The sequence below is a fragment of the Schistocerca cancellata genome, chromosome 6, assembly GCF_023864275.1.
Source record: "Schistocerca cancellata isolate TAMUIC-IGC-003103 chromosome 6, iqSchCanc2.1, whole genome shotgun sequence".
Taxonomy (NCBI): Eukaryota; Metazoa; Arthropoda; class Insecta; order Orthoptera; family Acrididae; genus Schistocerca; species Schistocerca cancellata.
The window spans coordinates 318,911,127-318,930,207 of NC_064631.1; the positions used below are offsets into that span (position 1 = coordinate 318,911,127).

The 19,081-nt window shown below is 38.3% G+C and overlaps 1 protein-coding gene across 1 annotated transcript in view; it reads right to left on the minus strand.

Annotated features, from left to right (window-relative positions):
* Window positions 1–14,521: 14,521 nt before the first annotated feature.
* LOC126088308 (lactosylceramide 1,3-N-acetyl-beta-D-glucosaminyltransferase A-like) overlaps window positions 14,522–19,081 on the minus strand; it is a 74,817-nt gene continuing 70,257 nt past the window's right edge. The window contains exons 3-4 of the mRNA XM_049906439.1: window positions 14,690–15,034; window positions 14,522–14,579 (exon numbers count right to left, since the gene is read on the minus strand). Coding sequence (XP_049762396.1) covers window positions 14,522–14,579; window positions 14,690–15,034 — 403 coding nt within the window. The remainder of the gene's footprint in view (window positions 14,580–14,689; window positions 15,035–19,081) is intronic.

Genomic DNA, 19,081 nt, shown 5'->3' on the forward strand with positions numbered 1-19,081 from the left:
CTGTCAGTAGTTCCAATGGAATGTTGTCTACTCCGGGGGCCTTGTTTAGACTCAGGTCTTTCAGTGCTCTGTCAAACTCTTCACGCAGTATCGTATCTCCCATTTCATCTTCATCTACATCCTCTTCCATTTCCATAATATTGTCCTCAAGTACATCGCCCTTGTATAGACCCTCTATATACTCCTTCCACCTTTCTGCTTTCCCTTCTTTGCTTAGAACTGGGTTTCCATCTGAGCTCTTGATATTCATACAAGTGGCTCTCTTGTCTCCAAAGATCTCTTTAATTTTCCTGTAGGCAGTATCTATCTTACCCCTAGTGAGATAAGCCTCTACATCCTTACATTTGTCCTCTAGCCATCCCTGCTTAGCCATTTTGCACTTCCTGTCGATCTCATTTTTGAGATGTTTGTATTCCTTTTTGCCTGCTTCATTTACTGCATTTTTATATTTTCTCCTTTCATCAATTAAATTCAATATTTCTTCTGTTACCCAAGGATTTCTACTAGCCCTCGTCTTTTTACCTACTTGATCCTCTGCTGCCTTCACTACTTCATCCCTCAAAGCTACCCATTCTTCCTCTACTGTATTTCTTTCTCCCATTCCTGTCAATTGTTCCCTTATGCTCTCCCTGAAACTCTGTACAACCTCTGATTCTTTCAATTTATCCAGGTCCCATCTCCTTAAATTCCCATCTTTTCGCAGTTTCTTCAGTTTTAATCTACAGGTCATAACCAATAGATTGTGGTCAGAGTCCACATCTGCCCCTGGAAATGTCTTACAATTTAAAACCTGGTTCCTAAATCTCTGTCTTACCATTATATAATCTATCTGATGCCTTTTAGTATCTCCAGGGTTCTTCCATGTATACAACCTTCTATTATGATTCTTAAACCAAGTGTTAGCTATGATTAAGTTGTGCTCTGTGCAAAATTCTACCAGGCGGCTTCCTCTTTCATTTCTTAGCCCCAATCCATATTCACCTACTACGTTTCCTTCTCTTCCTTTTCCTATACTCGAATTCCAGTCACCCATGACTATTAAATTTTCGTCTCCCTTCACTATCTGAATAATTGCTTTTATTTCATCATACATTTCTTCAGTTTCTTCGTCATCTGCAGAGCTAGTTGGCATATAAACTTGTACTACTGCAGTAGGTGTGGGCTTCATATCTATCTTGGCCACAATAATGCATTCACTATGCTGTCTGTTGTAGCTTACCCGCATTCCTATTTTCCTATTCATTATTAAACCTACTCCTGCATTACCCCTATTTGACTTTGTGTTTATAACCCTGTAGTCACCTGACCAGAAGTCTTTTTCCTCCTGCCACCAAACTTCACTAATTCCCACTATATCTAACTTTAACCTACCCATTTCCCTTTTTAAATTTTCTAACCTACCTGCCCGATTAAGGGATCTGACATTCCACGCTCCAATCTGTAGAACGCCAGTTTTCTTTCTCCTGATAACGAAATCCTTTTGAGTAGTCCCCGCCCGGAGATCCGAATGGGGAACTATTTTACCTCCGGAATATTTTACCCAAGAGGATGCCATCATCATTTAATCATACAGTAAAGCTGCATGCCCTCGGGAAAAATTACGGCCGTAGTTTCCCCTTGCTTTCAGCCGTTCGCAGTACCAGCACAGCGAGGCCGTTTTGGTTATTGTTACAAGGCCAGATCAGTCAATCATCCAGACTGTTGCCCTTGCAACTACTGAAAAGGCTGCTGCCCCTCTTCAGGAACCACACGTTTGTCTGGCCTCTCAACAGATACCCCTCCGTTGTGGTTGTACCTACAGTACAGCTATCTGTATTGCCGATGCATGCAACCCTCCCCACCAACGGCAAGGTCCATGGTTCATGCTGGGGGAAACATATTTCTCATATTTTCATCAAATAATGTCATGTTCTGGGATATTGTACATTTAAGAAAACAAGTCTTCAATCCTCAAAAATGCACTGTAACAATAATATGTGATGCTCATCAATGAGCATCTTGTAGGCACCAACTCGAAGAGTTGGGGATTTTGAGTATTGCTTCACGGTATGTTTATTCCCTCAAGAAGTTTCTTTTATAATCCACTGCAGTTCAAAAGACACAATGAAGCACATAATCAGAGTACTATAAGAAAAAATGGCATTCATTATTGCACATTAAGGTTGTCTCTAGAACAAAATGGGGAACACAATGTCACAACTAAAATTTTTTATCACTTACTTAGTAATATATAATGTGTGACAGGCAGAAAAGTAAAATTAGGAAACAAACTGAAAAAGTTTCTTCTTGACAACTCATACCAATTCTACAGAAGAAATACTATTACTGTAATGTGTAAAAGGTATTGTGTAGGAATTGCAAAGTCACATATGCATGTCTTCTTTTTCATTTATTAAAAAAACTTGTAAATAATCAGCATGTAGCCACCTTTACAAACTAATTTGTGATATAGATATAAATGCCTCATTCCACATCGTTACAATTTATCATGCAAATGACCCATGGAACATGGAACTAGCTAGTCTAACAAGATACATATGTTTTGTTGAAGTGTGTATGCAGTCCAAATCCCAGACATAATATTGTTACTTTTATTAATTTTCTTCCTGCAACATATTATTGTGTTAATACGTACAGTATTAGTCTACTTGCTGGTACCCCCAGATTCTAATGTATGCTCCCTCTCAATAGACTGACTATTGTTAAAAATCAGAATATCTTTGCAAACCCCACTTTTACAATTAACTGCTTCAGGTCAGCTTTCTTCATCTTCTTAAACGATTTAAGAAGAGAGGTGACAGATTAGAAATTTTATATCATTTCCAAAAGCAATATTGAAAGTAATTGTTTTAACTCATCTTTTTTCTCGAAGTTCTTTACAGTTTCTTTCTATTGTCAGAATTCTTGATGTACATAAACTTTCTGACTGATGTAGAGAAATATTACGTTCATAGAATGTTCAGTATAAATTTATCCATTTATCCATGGACTATGCTACACAGGAAGCAACAACCCACTTTATTCTGTCTGACTGCTGCAAACAACTTGGTCATAACAACATACAAAAATGTGTGCTTTGAACTAGACCTAGGTTTACAACTAGCATTAACATAGGATTTTACTGTTGCAGACATTGCCAAAACCATCATTGGGCACAGACTTCCCCATCCATTACAGTCTACTGAAGAACTCACACCTAGTTGACAACACCACAGGCTTAACAGAGTCCGGATTTTGGCAGGTTGCAGCAGTTCATAACATCAAAGTAATTTGGATGGTGGATGGCGAGTGCATGGAGCCGCTACATGGAATTGCATCTCTGACATGACCCCTGGAGTGCCTAAGGAGGTAAGGCATGACATTGTCCACTACATGGAGATGATCAATGTCCACTCATTGTCTTGCAGATCATGACATTTGATCCAGACCATCTTAAAATTGTGAAGACAGAGTAAACAGTATGATTTACAAAAGTTTAATGTGGCCTTCCACCATTTTCTGGTCTTCACCACTACATTTGGTCCAAACAAAGGATGATGCATGGTGGCCTTGTGACCAAAGAGTCCTAAATGCCAGAACAACGCCTGATAGATATCCAGTGCCACTGTTATGTTACAATAATTATATGTTGAGTGGTGCAGTTATTTTTATCATCCTGTACTGTGCAAATCATACAAACAAATCCCTGTAGCTGAATGAGACATTCCCAAGACAGCAATCATCACTCCTGTTGGCCTGTTTGAGAGCAAATTTATGATGTTTGGACTTAGGAACACTGCTCAGATGTGGCAACACTTTGTTACCTCAGTGCTACAGCATGTAACTCTTTCTTTCCTTACCTGGATGATATTTTAATTTTTTCATGGTCAGCAGAGTAACATCAGCAGCATTTAATGGAATGTTCAAATGGTTGGAACACCACAGCGTCGTCTTAAACAAAACTAAATATGTCTTTCACAGCCCCAGCTCGATTTCCTAGGGCATAGAATAACAGCAGCATGATTGGTACCACTGCCAGAGAAGGTGGAAGCCATCTTGCAGGCTTCGCATCCAAATATGACCAAGGAACTGCGTTGATTTCTTGGCATGTTAGATTTTTATCGCACTAACTTGTCACACTCTGTTGAGTTGCAAGAGCTACTAATTGCAGCACACACTGGCCCAAGGAACAAGTGTAACTCACATTTAGTATGGAGTGACACCACATATGTGACATTTGAAGCAGCCAAAAACGAGCATTGCAGAACTACACTACTGGCACACCCTGAGCATACTGCACCCTTGGCACTAGTAGCTGACAATAGGCAGATGGCAATTAGCACTGTGTTGCAACAACAATATAGTGACACATGGCAACTATTGCATTTTTCTTGCCCAAACTATCACCTTCACAAAAGCTGTGGAGAGCATACAACAGAGAACTTCTTGCCTTTTACCAGTCTGTCAAACACTTCAGACCTCACCTAGAACCTAGAGACTTTATTATCTGGGCTGACTACAAACTGCTTAACTTATGCCTTTTGCCAGACCAGTATTCCAAAATTGTTAAGGCTTTCATGGCCACTTGTTGACAAACTGCCTATTGGCTTCTGTCTCGGGTTCTTCAGCCAACCTTATTCTGATGATCTTACTGATGTTTTGCCAGTACGAGTGTCTGGCATTGTCAAAGCTTCAGCCTCCATTGCTGACGGTGAACTGGAGCCAAGCTTGCTGCCGCAGACTATATGTACCTATCGCACCAACGTCCAAGATCTTCTCCGTGATCATTTCTGGTGCAGTTCTCCTCTTGCTACCTATGTCATTTGCTGCAGTACAGGGAGCCAGGATCTGTTCACCTTAAGGCCTTCTTCCCTCTTGTTGAAGCTCTTCCCATGTTTTTGTATTTCTATAGCTTCTCTGAACAAGCAGGTGAGATAGTACTTCTCTACAGCCAGAACTTCCGTGTTGGTGAATTTTACTACATGGTCAGTCTCACACAGTGCGTTTTCTGCCACAGCCAATTTCTCCACCTACTTATGTTCTTTGATTCTGGTGTTGATTGATTGTCCAGCCATTCTGACATAACTTTTCCGTCTGTGCAAGGTATGTGGTATACATGCGACATTGGAAGTGGGTCCCTTTTCTCAAAAATGGCTCTGAGCGCTATGCGACTTAACTTCTGAGGTCATCAGTCACCTAGAACTTAGAACTAATTAAACCTAACTAACCTAAGGACATCACACACATCCATGCCCGAGGCACGATTCTAACCTGCGACCATAGCGGTCGCTCGGTTCCAGACTGTAGCACCTAGAACTGCACGGCCACTCCGGCCGGCGGTCCCTTTTCTCCTTTGCCAAACTAAGACACTCTTTGACCTTCTTTGTCAGTTTGAAAACTATCTTTACACCATGTTTGCACAATATGTGGCTGATTCTGTCCATCACTCTGGGAATGTATGGCAGAAAGACTGTACCTGACATTTCTTTTTTTTTTTCCGATTTGTCACTTCGCCAAGTGTTTGGCTCTGTTTCACTTCTAATATAACTTATGGAGTACCCATTGCTCCTCAGAACACTTTCCAGGTGTTGCATTTCATATCTGAGGCACTGCAGCTTTCCGTCACAGTGCTGGGATGAAGGTGCTACATCAAAGTTCTTGAAATGTAAGTGCCTATTTGCCATCGCCCAGGCACGTAATATCCACAACAGAATGGAACGAGCTTTTCTTGGTAAGCGAATTTATACAACATGGAGAGACTTGGCAAGAACGGATGAAGAACTTTAGGCCATTTTCTATCAACTAAGTAGCAGAATGCATTGAGATGATTGGGACAAGGTCAACAGCATCACTTGCAGGAGCAGGCAGAATGAACTCAATTGCTGCACTGAGCAACAGAAGAAAAGGTTTGAAAGATGCCAGAAGCAGACTGACAAGGCAATTCCCGACATGTCATGCACAGTGGTTAACCTCACTGAATGACAATTGACAGAAGAGAAAGTGTCTGTTTTTCAAAAAGGAGGGAATTTTGCTATCATCCCAAGAACTATACCTGTGGAGGATATCATTGCTAATACCAAAGTGCCCATTTGGACCCTTCTTTGTGAAAGAGTAGAGGAAATATGCACTGAAACAGTCAGGATATTGCGCTGAGTAAAATCACCAGCTTGCAACCTGAAGAAAGAAGAGGTACAAGCTATTGAGAATCTTAATGCTGACAAGAGTATATTGGTACTGCCTGCTGATAAGAGAAATGCGACTACCGTAATGAAGACCAAAGATTATGAACAAAAGATCCGGGACCTACTAGATCCAACAACCTACCAAAAACTAAGCAGAGATCAGATGCAGCATACCACATTGAATACAAATTGGTTAATCAAGGTGTCTTCTCTGCCAGCAGAAATACAGAGGAACCTGAGCAACACAGAAGTCCTATCACCTTGGCTGTATGGATTACCTAAGATCCATAAGAACAACATTTCATTAAGACCAATTGTTAACACTCCTGGCTCACCAACGTATAAACTGGCAAAAAACTTGGCCTCTCTGCTCCAGCTGCACATGGGGAAGACTGACAATACATAAAGGACTCAGAATATTTTATTGGGAAGCTGGAGAAACTAAAACTTGCACCAAACGATATCCTGGTCAGCTCTGATAAAAGTGCCACTCAGTGACTCTCTGGAGCACATCAGTTCCATTTTCCTATAAGAAATCGCACCGCTCTTTCATGGATGTCCCACCATGAGCTATTTTATGTGGAATGGCAATTTCTACGAACAGCTGGAAGGCATCACCATGGGTAGTCCTCTTAGTCCAGTGGTGGCCAACTTCTTCATGGAGCATTTTGAAGCACAGGAAATTGAACTTGGCGACTCCTAAACCTAAGGTGTGGCACAGATACATCAATGATACTTTTGTTGTGTGGAGCCATGGTGAAGAACGGCTTTGTGACTTCCTAAGACACTTGAGCAGCCTCTATGACAACATAAAATTTACCATGGAAGTAGAAAAAGACAAAAAACTACTATTCGTAGACGTGCTGCTCACAAGGGATGGTGAAAACCTGGGACACAGCATGCACCAAAAACCAACACACATGGACCAATACCTGCACAAACTATCAAACCACCATCTGAGCCAGAAAAGACTCATGATTAATACACTCATAATGCGAGCAGAATGAATATGTGAGCTGCATCACCTCAGACATGAAATACAACACCTGGAAAGTGTTCTGAGGAGCAATGGGTACTCCACAAGTTATATAATAAGTGTATCAGAGCCAAACACTTGACGAAATGACAAATCAGAAAAAGAAATGTTGGGTATGGCCTTTCTGTCATACATCCCCAGAGTGATGAACAGAATTGGTCGTGTATTGGGCATACATGATGATTTTCAAACTGACAAAGAAGATCAAAGAGTGTCTTAGATCAGCAAAGGAGAAAAGGGACCCACTTTCAATGTCGATGCACAAGTGGAAAAGTTAGTGAAAGAATGACTGGATGATCAATCAACACCAGGATCAAAGAACATAAGCAACAGTGCAGGTTGGGGCAGATGGAGAAATTGGCCGTGGCAGTGAACACACTGTGTGAGACAGACAACATAGTAAAATCTGCCGACACAGAAGTTCTGGCTGTAGAGAAGCACTATCACACCCGCTTGTTCAGAGAAGCTTCAACAAGAAGGAGAAAGCTTTAAGGTAAACGGATCCTAGTCCCCCAATGCTGCAGCAAATGACCGTCGCAGGTAGCAAGAGGAGAACGACATCAGAAATTACCACGGAGAAGTCCTTGGACATTGGTGTGACAGGTACATATAGCCTGTGGCCACAAGCTCGTCTCTAGTTTACAGCCAGCAATGGAGGGTGAAGCTTTGACAAAGCCAGCCACTCATGCTGGCAAAATATCTGTAAGATCATCAGAACAACTTCAGCCGAAGAACGCGAGACATAGGCCAATAGGCAGTTTGTCAGACCAGTATTCACTAATGCAACTCAATCAGCTAGTGTTCAACTCGAAATTCAGCACAGACATCCAGCAATCTCTGGCATCGACACTGTGGCGGCCAATTGTTCGTCTTGGGTCAGAAGCATAACAAGTACAATCTATTACACCAATCTTGCTGCTGTTCAACAATCATATCAAGACCTACTAGTACTTTATCAATAGGAACATCAGCAGTGTATTTCCATCTTATCCACATTTCAGGGAATGATGTCAAGCTGTAGTCAAAACAGCAGCTATTCCTACCTGCTGCCTTCAGAAGGGATGTCTTCAATATGCTACACAACTTGTGTCACTGTGAGATTCGATTGATAGCTCGCCTAGTGATAAATCATTACATGTGGCCAGGAATAACGAAAAACTGTCATGAATGGGTGAGATGTTGTCTTAAATGCCAGTGCAGCAAATACTCAGCCAAGTGCAAGCACCGAAAGGGAACTCTATGATCATGACAGTCTGTTTCAGTCACGTTCACACTGACATCGTTGATCCGTTGCCACCATCTGACAGTCAACATTACATACTTAACAATGATAGATTGCTGGCCGGAAGCTGCACCGGTGGGCAGCATTAATGTAGAAACTCCTGCTTTTGCTTTTGCATCATATTGGCTGTACATTAAGTGTCGTGACAGACACAGGAAAACAATTTTAATCCAACTTGTTCAGCCAACTCATGAAGTTTTGTGACACAACTCACCACAAAACATCAAACTGTCACCTAGTCAGTAACAGGATGATCGAGGGATCACACTGCTCACTTCAGACAGCACTAATGTGTCTTGACACTGAGCAGACCAAGGCTCTTTGCATCATACTATTCAGTCTTAGAAACACTTTCAAACCAGATCAAGATGCTTCTTCAGTGAAACTAGTGTATCGTCAGATGTTGAAGCTTTCAGCAGAATTCTTGGAAACAAATACTCTGTCACAACCAAGAGAGGATCAACCATAATTATTACACTGACTGCAAGAGCACATGGCCTGAATGTGCCCAGACCAGCCTCACAGACACAGTACAGCTACTACCTCTGGGCATCAAGACTTGAAAACCTGTTCACAAGTCATGTTATGCAAGGAAGCATCAAACTGTCATTGCAGCCACTACACTCAGGAGACTGCTGTGTAGTCACAAGGGGAGACAACACAAACTGACATTTCAACTAACAAAAAGGTGGGCACTGTATCCATAGAGAGAAATAAACCTTCTTACATCTTCCAAGAAGTAACAATGCCAGAGTTTCCAAGACTATGGCCTCACCCAACAACTGCCTCACCACTGCCTTCACAGCCACTGGCAGAGATTACAGCATCAATGGCTCTGTCAACATATACCTAACATTCAGTTGCTGCATCCACTTCCAACATGCTATTTGTAATTACACTCTGCTTCCACCATGAGGGCTGATGTGGTAAAATCAGACAGTTATGTAGTGTTATGTTGCACATGTCACATGTGCGTGTTTACAAACACCACATCATCAAACATTTCACACTACACACTAGAGGGGCAGTTTCTGTGTAGTCTGGTTACATCATTTTAAGTATATGCAGATTCTGATAGTGATGTGATTGTCTGTACAGCTTGTGCAGAAAAAGTCAATGACTTCAAATGAAATTACAAGATGAATAATCAAATTTTGAAATAAATCCAGTAAATGAAAAAATCATAAAATTTATTGAAAAACAATAAAATTAGTGTTATTTCTGTTAGATTCATGTTCAAAAACCTATTATGTATATAAATGAACAAAACTATTTTATTGTTGTCATGAAAACTATATGAAAAATATACCTAAAAACAAAGACGATGTGACTTACCAAATGAAAGTGCTGGCAGGTCGACAGACACACAAACGAACACAAACATACACACAAAATTCAAGCTTTCGCAACAAACTGTTGCCTCATCAGGAAAGAGGGAAGGAGAGGGAAAGACGAAAGGATGTGGGTTTTAAGGGAGAGGGTAAGGAGTCATTCCAGTCCCGGGAGCGGAAAGACTTACCTTAAGGGGAAAAAAGGACGGGTATACACTCGCACACACACACATATCCATCCACACATATACAGACACAAGCAGACATATTTAAATATGTCTGCTTGTGTCTGTATATGTGTGGATGGATATGTGTGTGTGTGCGAGTGTATACCCGTCCTTTTTTCCCCTTAAGGTAAGTCTTTCCGCTCCCGGGACTGGAATGACTCCTTACCCTCTCCCTTAAAACCCACATCCTTTCGTCTTTCCCTCTCCTTCCCTCTTTCCTGATGAGGCAACAGTTTGTTGCGAAAGCTTGAATTTTGTGTGTATGTTTGTGTTCGTTTGTGTGTCTGTCGACCTGCCAGCACTTTCATTTGGTAAGTCACATCGTCTTTGTTTTTAGGTATATTTTTCCTTCGTGGAATGTTTCCTTCTATTAAAACTATATGAAAAGAAAGATAATTTTTGAACTTGTCTTTGTCATACAGTAAATTTATGGAGAATGATCCATTCCTTTACATGTACTGACAACTACAATACATAGTGAAAGATACGTCATTGAGCAGTTCCATTTAAAGTACCACATGTGTTTAACTGTCTCAATTTATGCCCGAATGCTTCGTATTGTAATTCTAATAAATAAATCCTTGAAACTGTCTTATGGCTAGCTTTCCTTTTATACTTGACTGAGATGAGCAAGGCAACAAACTCACTCACTTGCACTCACTCACAGAAACAATAGATACAAATATATACATATGTAGATATAAATATACATACACCGGAAGGTCTTTCTAATGGTGATTAATGAGGAGTTAACTGTTTCTGTGGTAAATGGATATGTGGATAGGTACCTGAATTATGTTTGATGCAATTGTTATGCAAGGGGGGGGGGCAGTTAAAAGAAGTACTCCACTGACTTGTATTAGTTGTTTGGTGTTGTGTAAGATATTGAAATCAAACATAATACAAAAATGTTGACCATAATAAATACTAATTGGATATGGATGTGCGAAGCTTAACAAGAGTTTAATATAGTTGTATAAAATGGCCATTAATACATTTAATGACAAAGACTTGTGAATACAGTCCAAGATTAGGACTATGTTATGTCAAATCATACACAGGCTGTAATGTTTATACAGTCCAATTAAGGTAAACTTCCCCAGCGTAATAATTCGTTGTACATATATCGGGTCTCCAGAGGAATATCTCATCATCTGGACAGCAGATTAAAACTGCAGGAGAGGATTCTATTGTTATTAATGTGATGGATGTTCTGTGGAATACTGTTAACTATTTTTTAAGGAAATGCTACCCAGTCTTTGCTCACTTCAATTTAATACAATTTTGTAGTGCCTGTATTGTTCAGAAATATGTGGCAATGTTCCTCCCAACTACAGCCATTATGAAATATGTTAAATGTGTTTGTAGACATGAATATGTACAACCATCAGCTGTATAATGGAAGCACAACAATGAAAATTTGTGCCGGACTGGGATTCAAACTTCGATTGACCACTTATATCTAGCAGTCACCTTGTCATAAGGCTATCTAGGCACACCTGTTGGCGAGACAATAACTTCTATATGTTGTCACTCATGTTTCTACACCTTGTACTTGTACATCAATTATGTATATTCCCATACATGGGAGACATTTTAATTGAAAGTTGCTTGCTCAGTGTTGGTGGATACTATAGTGCAGTGCCTATGTTGTTGAGAATTGCGATACAGCGTTCCTTCAGACATATATGCATGTCCAAAGGAAGAGGCACTGCGGCAACTACAGCGATTATGAAGTGTATGAAACATATTTGCATTTGGAATATGGACAAGTATCAGCTGCACAATAGAATAATGACAATTAAAATTTGTGCCTGACCGGGATAAATGCATGCATGGCTGCATATCTGAAGAAACGCTGCATCATAATTCTGAAGAAAACAGGCACTGCAATACCATATTTATCCATCAAAACAGGTTAAGTGACACCAATTAAAATGTCACACCTGTATGGTAGTGTACATAATGGATATATAAGTGCAAGTTGTAGTAACATGGTTGATCATGTATGGAAGTTTGGGTCTGGCTAAAAGATGTGCTCTGATTGACTAATGGTAAAGACACCGCTTGTGTATGTCTGAAGGAACATTGCACTGTACTTCTGAACAACACAGAACGATACCATATTTATCCGCTGACACCAGGCAAGCAACTTTCATTTCAAATGTAATGGATGTATTTGTGCTGGTTCTAGACACATGAGTGATGACGTGGAAGTTTGGGTCTGAGTCAGAGGCATGCTAGATAGCCTAATGGTAAGGTGTCCACTCACGATAAGTGGGAAATCTGGATTTGAGTCCTGATCTCGCAAATATTTTCACTGTCCTCATTCCATTATACAGCTGATGGTTGTCCATATTTGCAACTGCAAATACATTTCATGTATTTAATTTAATAGTTTATCGAACTTCTGGTTGCATAAATATAACAACAAAGTTGGCAGCTGGGTGATAAACTCTGAATCAATCATATGGCTCGCTTTGTGACAGTGAGGTAAACTTTTTGCTGCTGTCATGATGCTTCTGTTCTTTGAGCCATGGACCACAGCAAAATGGCAGAGGCTGTCTTGTCAATTCTAAAATTAATTATAAAATTTCAAATAAACTTTCACAGGCTGTTCTGGCATGTAAAAACTTTAAACCATTTCCAAATAGGTTGCTCAATTTAGCACATATGGATTTTGCACTTTCGACAGTGACAACTGTATGATGACATTTGAAATGCCAATCTGTTCTTTTATTAACTTCACTCACACAAAATGATAAGAAATTTAGGGTCTCACACTGTTTAGTTTGACCTTTGAAAGTTACTGCTATTTCAGTGCACCGGAAAAAGTCTGTCAGTCTCCAGTAATGTTACAGACCACAGAACAACAAAATTCACAGTTTCTTTTCTGTCTTAAGCAACATAAAAAAATTCAATTTGCTGTTTATGGTTCTAGATTGTTTGATTTACCTTTGGCTTCTTCCTCCTGTTGTCTTCTGTGATGGTTCTAAAATAAATATTTTTGCATGAAATTCTTCTTTTATTCGTAGGGTTTTCTCACTTGCACTCTCACCTTCTGTGCCTATCTTCAGACTAAAGTCTTCTTCTTAAAATATTAGTAAATTATTGTAAAATGGTGGAGCAAGGTTCTGAGTTCTACTCATCCCCCTTGTAAATTACAATGTTCTCTTTCTCAATATGCTGTCTGTGGCGTTTTCAGTTTTCTACTCCTTCCTCTGCTATTAAAATTGTTCTTCTTTCCATAAACTAATTAATTTTCCACAAATTTACACCAAACATGTGCCCAACCATCCATACATCTCATCAACTTTCACTTCTGCACACACAATGTTTTAGCATAGATAACATTTGCTACTGGGCCAAAACTTTCAAAGATACATAAAAGTAAAGACTGATATTACAAATTCATACAATACTGTTATGTACATATTCATTTGCATGTACTATGATGCAAATAAAGTAAATGATATAATAAAGAGAAAAAAGCAATTTAATAATGTGTTCTGATGATACATTAAGCTAATGTGAGGTTACAGTCTGAAAATATGTCCATTACAAACCCCTCCCTCCCCCTAGAGAGGGGTTCTTTGGTGGTAGGTTGGAGAGGTCTGTCTTCTTTCTTTCTTCGGTTCTGGCATTACAAGTCTTATTTTCTTTTCTTACTTCTCTACTAGGGGTACCATTCTATCCCCCTCTTTCCAAAATCATTAGTTTCATTGTGAATATCTTTCTCTTGTCCATATAAATCAGCCAGTTTTCGTAGGATTGCCTGAGGATTAGTTTCTGGACGAGGTTGTCTAACATTAATATTGTAAAAAGAATTGATGTTTTCTTGATTCCAGTTTGGAATAAACAAACAGTGCAATAATCTATAAAAGATGAAAGATATAAAGTGAATTTAGTACTCCAAGAGTGATGAGTTTAAAAATATTGGTATTCATTTTTTTTTTACATCTGCTATCACGTCATTCATCTAAGTGGAGGAGTATGCGATGTAACTTATCATTGCAATGGAGTGACGTGTTACCCTACCTATACCTAGTGAATGAATGTTGACCACAGTGATTGGAACTATTTGTTATTTAAATAGTTAAGAACAGAAAACTGTCTGGAGGTTTTTGTAATTTGTTTTTGCATATGACATGATACATAAGAATGCCGCATATCTACAAGATCAGACAGCATTCACATTATTATCAAGAGTTATGGCATCTGCAGGGCTTTGATTTTGTTCCATGATCTGGTGTCTCAGTTTAAAGTGATGAGTTGTGCTGTGCACTGTGACTATGATGACATCACATCATTCATTCATGTAACATCATTCATTCGTGTAACATCAAAGTCTTTTGTTTGGTGTCAGACTGAATGATCAAGCAATGTTTCCTGTTATTAACTGTTGTTGTTATATGTTGGAATACAATATAAATATTTATCAGGAGAAGAAATATGGCATATTACATGAAATTTCAAAGTTTTCATTACAGGTACATGTGCAGGTGTGAAGGTGTAGAGTCATCTGAGCAGCTCCTCCACAGTCTATAAAGAATATTCAATTACAGATGCAAAATTCAAGATAATAACAAACCCAACCTGAATATATTTTTCAAAGTTGAACGTTGCACTTTTTATTCTTATACTTCACATACTGTGATGCATTGAACTTTGAGCAATCAAGATTTGGGTCCTGAATGCGTGGCCAAATCTCCAGAAGGTGAGCACTTTCCATGTGGTGACTGGTGACAACTGAAAGATCACGCAACAAACAAGGAATAATTTTACGACGTCTATATGTGAAAGCAGGATGATCACGTGGACGAATACCAGCTGCTTTGGAACACAGTCCTGTCACATATACATCCTCCAGATGGAAGAGCTGAGTCTGTAGAGCTGCTGTGTACAATTGTTTCACAACATCATTTGACATTACATATCCTGCACCAGACAGGTAATTTGGGTAGACTCTTCTAGGATACATATAACTTGGAGCATACCTATGCAGAAAGAAAGTATGTAAATTTTTTTGTTATGAATACATTCTATACACATACTCTAATTACTCCTAGCATTAAGTAGCAGTGAAATTATTCTGTACTGTTATAAACTGCTTGTCATAAGTTATCCACGTTTATTCAACAAATAAGGATAGGTTTCCTTGACATACTGAAACTGTAGAATGTTTTTAGGTGTAAAGAGAGTGTTCTGGTGGCAATCAGAGTAAAAAAAAAAGTTCAATGTTACTGTATCTAAAAAGGAAGAACGGAAGATTAGAGCTTAATGATGAGCAGGTAATTAGACAAACTCAGATTTGGGTGGATGAGAAAGGAAAATGTTCATGTTCTGTTGAAAGGAACCACCTTGGCATTCGTCTTAACCCTTTTAAAAGAATGAGGGAAAATCTATATATGTATGGTCAAACTGGGAATTGGCTGCTGTCCTTCTGGAAAAAACTACAGTGTCTAACCAATGAACCATCTCATTTGATACTGAAACTAGAAATGCATAATCAGTTACACACGCCTTGATAATATGTTCAGCAAAATCAGAATGATCAGTGAAACCAATGAAACTGGGCTAAAAAGAATAGGTACAAAAGAAATCATACTTGGCATTTGTGTTTTGTAATCAAGTAATAAATGTTGAAAGATTACTAATGAACATCATTTAATGACAGTGTGCATATAAAAACTGTCAGTTATGTGTTACTTGAGTGTGTTCTTAAATAATGAACCACACAGTTTAAGAAATCCAGCTGGACAGAATATATTACAATGTTTTGTACAAAGACCAATCAAGAAAAACTAACATTAATATCAAATATGTCTAATGGAAGTATAACATGTACTTTGCTGTAAAAAGTCATTTATGATGTCTCAAACTATGACCACTGCTGAAGTAAATACAGCAAAACAGAGATGGAAGTTTTTTCTTTGTTCCCTAAATCACATAAAGCAAATACTGAGCTGGTTCCTTTGGACAGAAAATAGCCAATTTCCTTCTCATATCTGACTTCGTTATAAATGTTGAAAGATTACTAATGAACATCATTTAATGACAGTGTGCATATAAAAACTGTCAGTTATGTGTTACTTGAGTGTGTTCTTAAATAATGAACCACACAGTTTAAGAAATCCAGCTGGACAGAATATATTACAATGTTTTGTACAAAGACCAATCAAGAAAAACTAACATTAATATCAAATATGTCTAATGGAAGTATAACATGTACTTTGCTGTAAAAAGTCATTTATGATGTCTCAAACTATGACCACTGCTGAAGTAAATACAGCAAAACAGAGATGGAAGTTTTTTCTTTGTTCCCTAAATCACATAAAGCAAATACTGAGCTGGTTCCTTTGGACAGAAAATAGCCAATTTCCTTCTCATATCTGACTTCGTTATTCATTCTGTCATTGATGGCACAAGTGATGAATTTAACAAATGTTTTGCTGTGATCATCGTAAGCCACAGATAGTGTGTGTGTTTTCTGCACTGACATTTTCTGATGAATACAATTTTATGTGCATACAAATTTATGTGCTCAACTCTTTCTCTATCCTCACACAATTTGTACTTATAAAATGACTGAGCATTTTATAATTATACTATCTGATTGATTTCCAGGGGGGTAAAATACTTACCGGTAAGCGTATTTTAAAAATTATGAAAAATGTGTATTCACAGAAAAGTCTAGAAACTTATTACTCTTTATGACTCAAGAAGTTCGTATTGTTTAGCTGGGATGGCTTCTGTATGTCTCTAGAGTTAATATCTGATCATGAAATAAAAGACAGTTTTGGCACATCCACTGATAGAATATTGTTAATGTTGTTGAAGGATTCTAAGTCACCAAAGCAAGTGAAATTATTTGAACAGCAAAGAGGACAAAATAAAAAAGTAAAGGAAACAACTAAGGAATCCCACTGTCCTCATTTGGTCAGCTTCATGTCATTCCATGTCAAACCTTTACCTTGAACATGGTAAAATTACAGTAGTGTTGACAATTGAAAAGCCACAACCTTTGGTTAATAGGACAGCTTAGTCAACCTTTGATTCCTTAATCAATCAAACTCCCTTGTGTTTACCAACTTCAAACTTTCGTTTGCTTAACAAATGTGTTAACATTTTATACATTTTGCATTAACCATTTAAGCCAGAAAAAGTTTATGAAAGGTATGAAATTGTGTTTAAAGTCTGTTGGAAGTCGCTAGTGTTCTCATTACCATACAGTGGTTGAGTATAGTTTGTGGAATTAGCTCTATAATTTAAGAAAAACTAGTTTTTTATGCATATCAATGTTTATTACATTATATCTCGTGCACTATGTGTCAGACAATGAGATAATTTTGCAGGCAAATTGAGAGGTATATAAGGATACTATCTGCAAAACGCCCTTAAATAGAGTTAGTAATAAAGAAAAATAAATCAAAACACCCTGCCTGATCCAACAGTTTTACTGCATGAACAGCTTGTAAAAGAAAATGTCAGTATGATTCCTTCGACAAGGGCATGGCCCTTAGTAAGCAATAAAAAAATTTTCTTACGTCATTTTGTGGGGGGTGTCAACAAGGAAAAGTTTTGTAAAGGTTTGAAATTATGTGTGAAGTTTATTGTAAGTATCTAAATGCTCTCATTCCCAAATAATGGATTAAATTTATACTGAGTATTTACAAGTGATGAGTTACACTGCCTCAAGACATATACACAGTTTCAATTGTAATACTTTTCCTACTGTACCACACCTTTGACATAAGATTTTACTTGTTAATAAGTAGATAATCACAGAATTTTAAATTTTTAAATTCAGTCAACAATTTTATGAGGTATTAAAAACCAAACTATGGTTGCCACTGGCAAACAGCAACTAGAATCCGCATTCCATGAACTGGGTTGGCTGTCTAGCAATATAGATACCACAACACAGAATCTAGTTTGTCCATGTCTTCTATATTTGGACAGTGAAGATAACAAGTGGAAGCAGAAGCTATAACAAGCATACAGACTGTGGTAAAAATAGGTAAGAGAGATTAAAAGTCCCAGGAAAATGAATCTGTAGAAGATACATGGGGAAATAATGCCTTCAACTGCACATACCAACACACATTTGACAATAAAAATGAGTTTGAAGGGAATCCATGCAGGAACAAGGAAGGGAGGAAGATTAAGTTTAATGTCTCATTGAGAGTGAGTCCATTAGAGATGGAGCACAAACTTGTATTACAAAAGGATGGGAGAGGAAAGGGGCCATGCCCTTGTCAAAGGAATCATACTGACATTTTCTTTTACAATGTAGGGAAATCATGGAAAAACTGAATCTGGGTGGCTGGTCAGAAATTTGAACTGTTGCCCTTCCGAAGGCGAGTCCAGTGAGATAATCTCACTGGCTATTAGGAGTTTAGGGCTGCTATGGATACTTTAAGGCAACAGGAACATCAAAAGAAATAGGAGTAGGCTGAAATGATATAAAGGCTGGAGCAAGATAATAAAAAAAACATGAGGAGAGGTGAGGAGCAGAAGGAAGAAGGTAAAGAGCAGAAGCAGGAAGGTGAGTGCATCAATACCAGGAATAATTATGCTTACAAACAGAAAATTGCTAGAGTCAGAAAAGAGGAAGAACAAGGAAATGACAAGAAAGAGTCAGTGACCGGGCAAAAGTGAAATTTTTTTAAAACAAAAAAATTAATGGTAAGCACAATAATTGACAGATGAGACAAAAGAACAAAAAATCCACTGGATCAGGTAAAGCAACTTTAGAAGAAGGATACCAAAAGCTATAGGGCCTGGTTCAACAAGATGATTTTGGAATCAACAATGTACTAAAAGTAAATCCTAATTTACACAACCCAAATATGATAGAACCAGTCACTTACAGAGAGAAGTTTCTTCTCAGTTCTCACAGTCACTTAGAAATGAACAGCAAATTCCTATTAAATGTACTATTTACTATATTTATACAGATTCAGTTTTCTGTTAACTGATTTTCCAGTTGTTTATGTATATACTCCAACACTGATTCTGGAAATATGGGTTTTTGGTTGCTG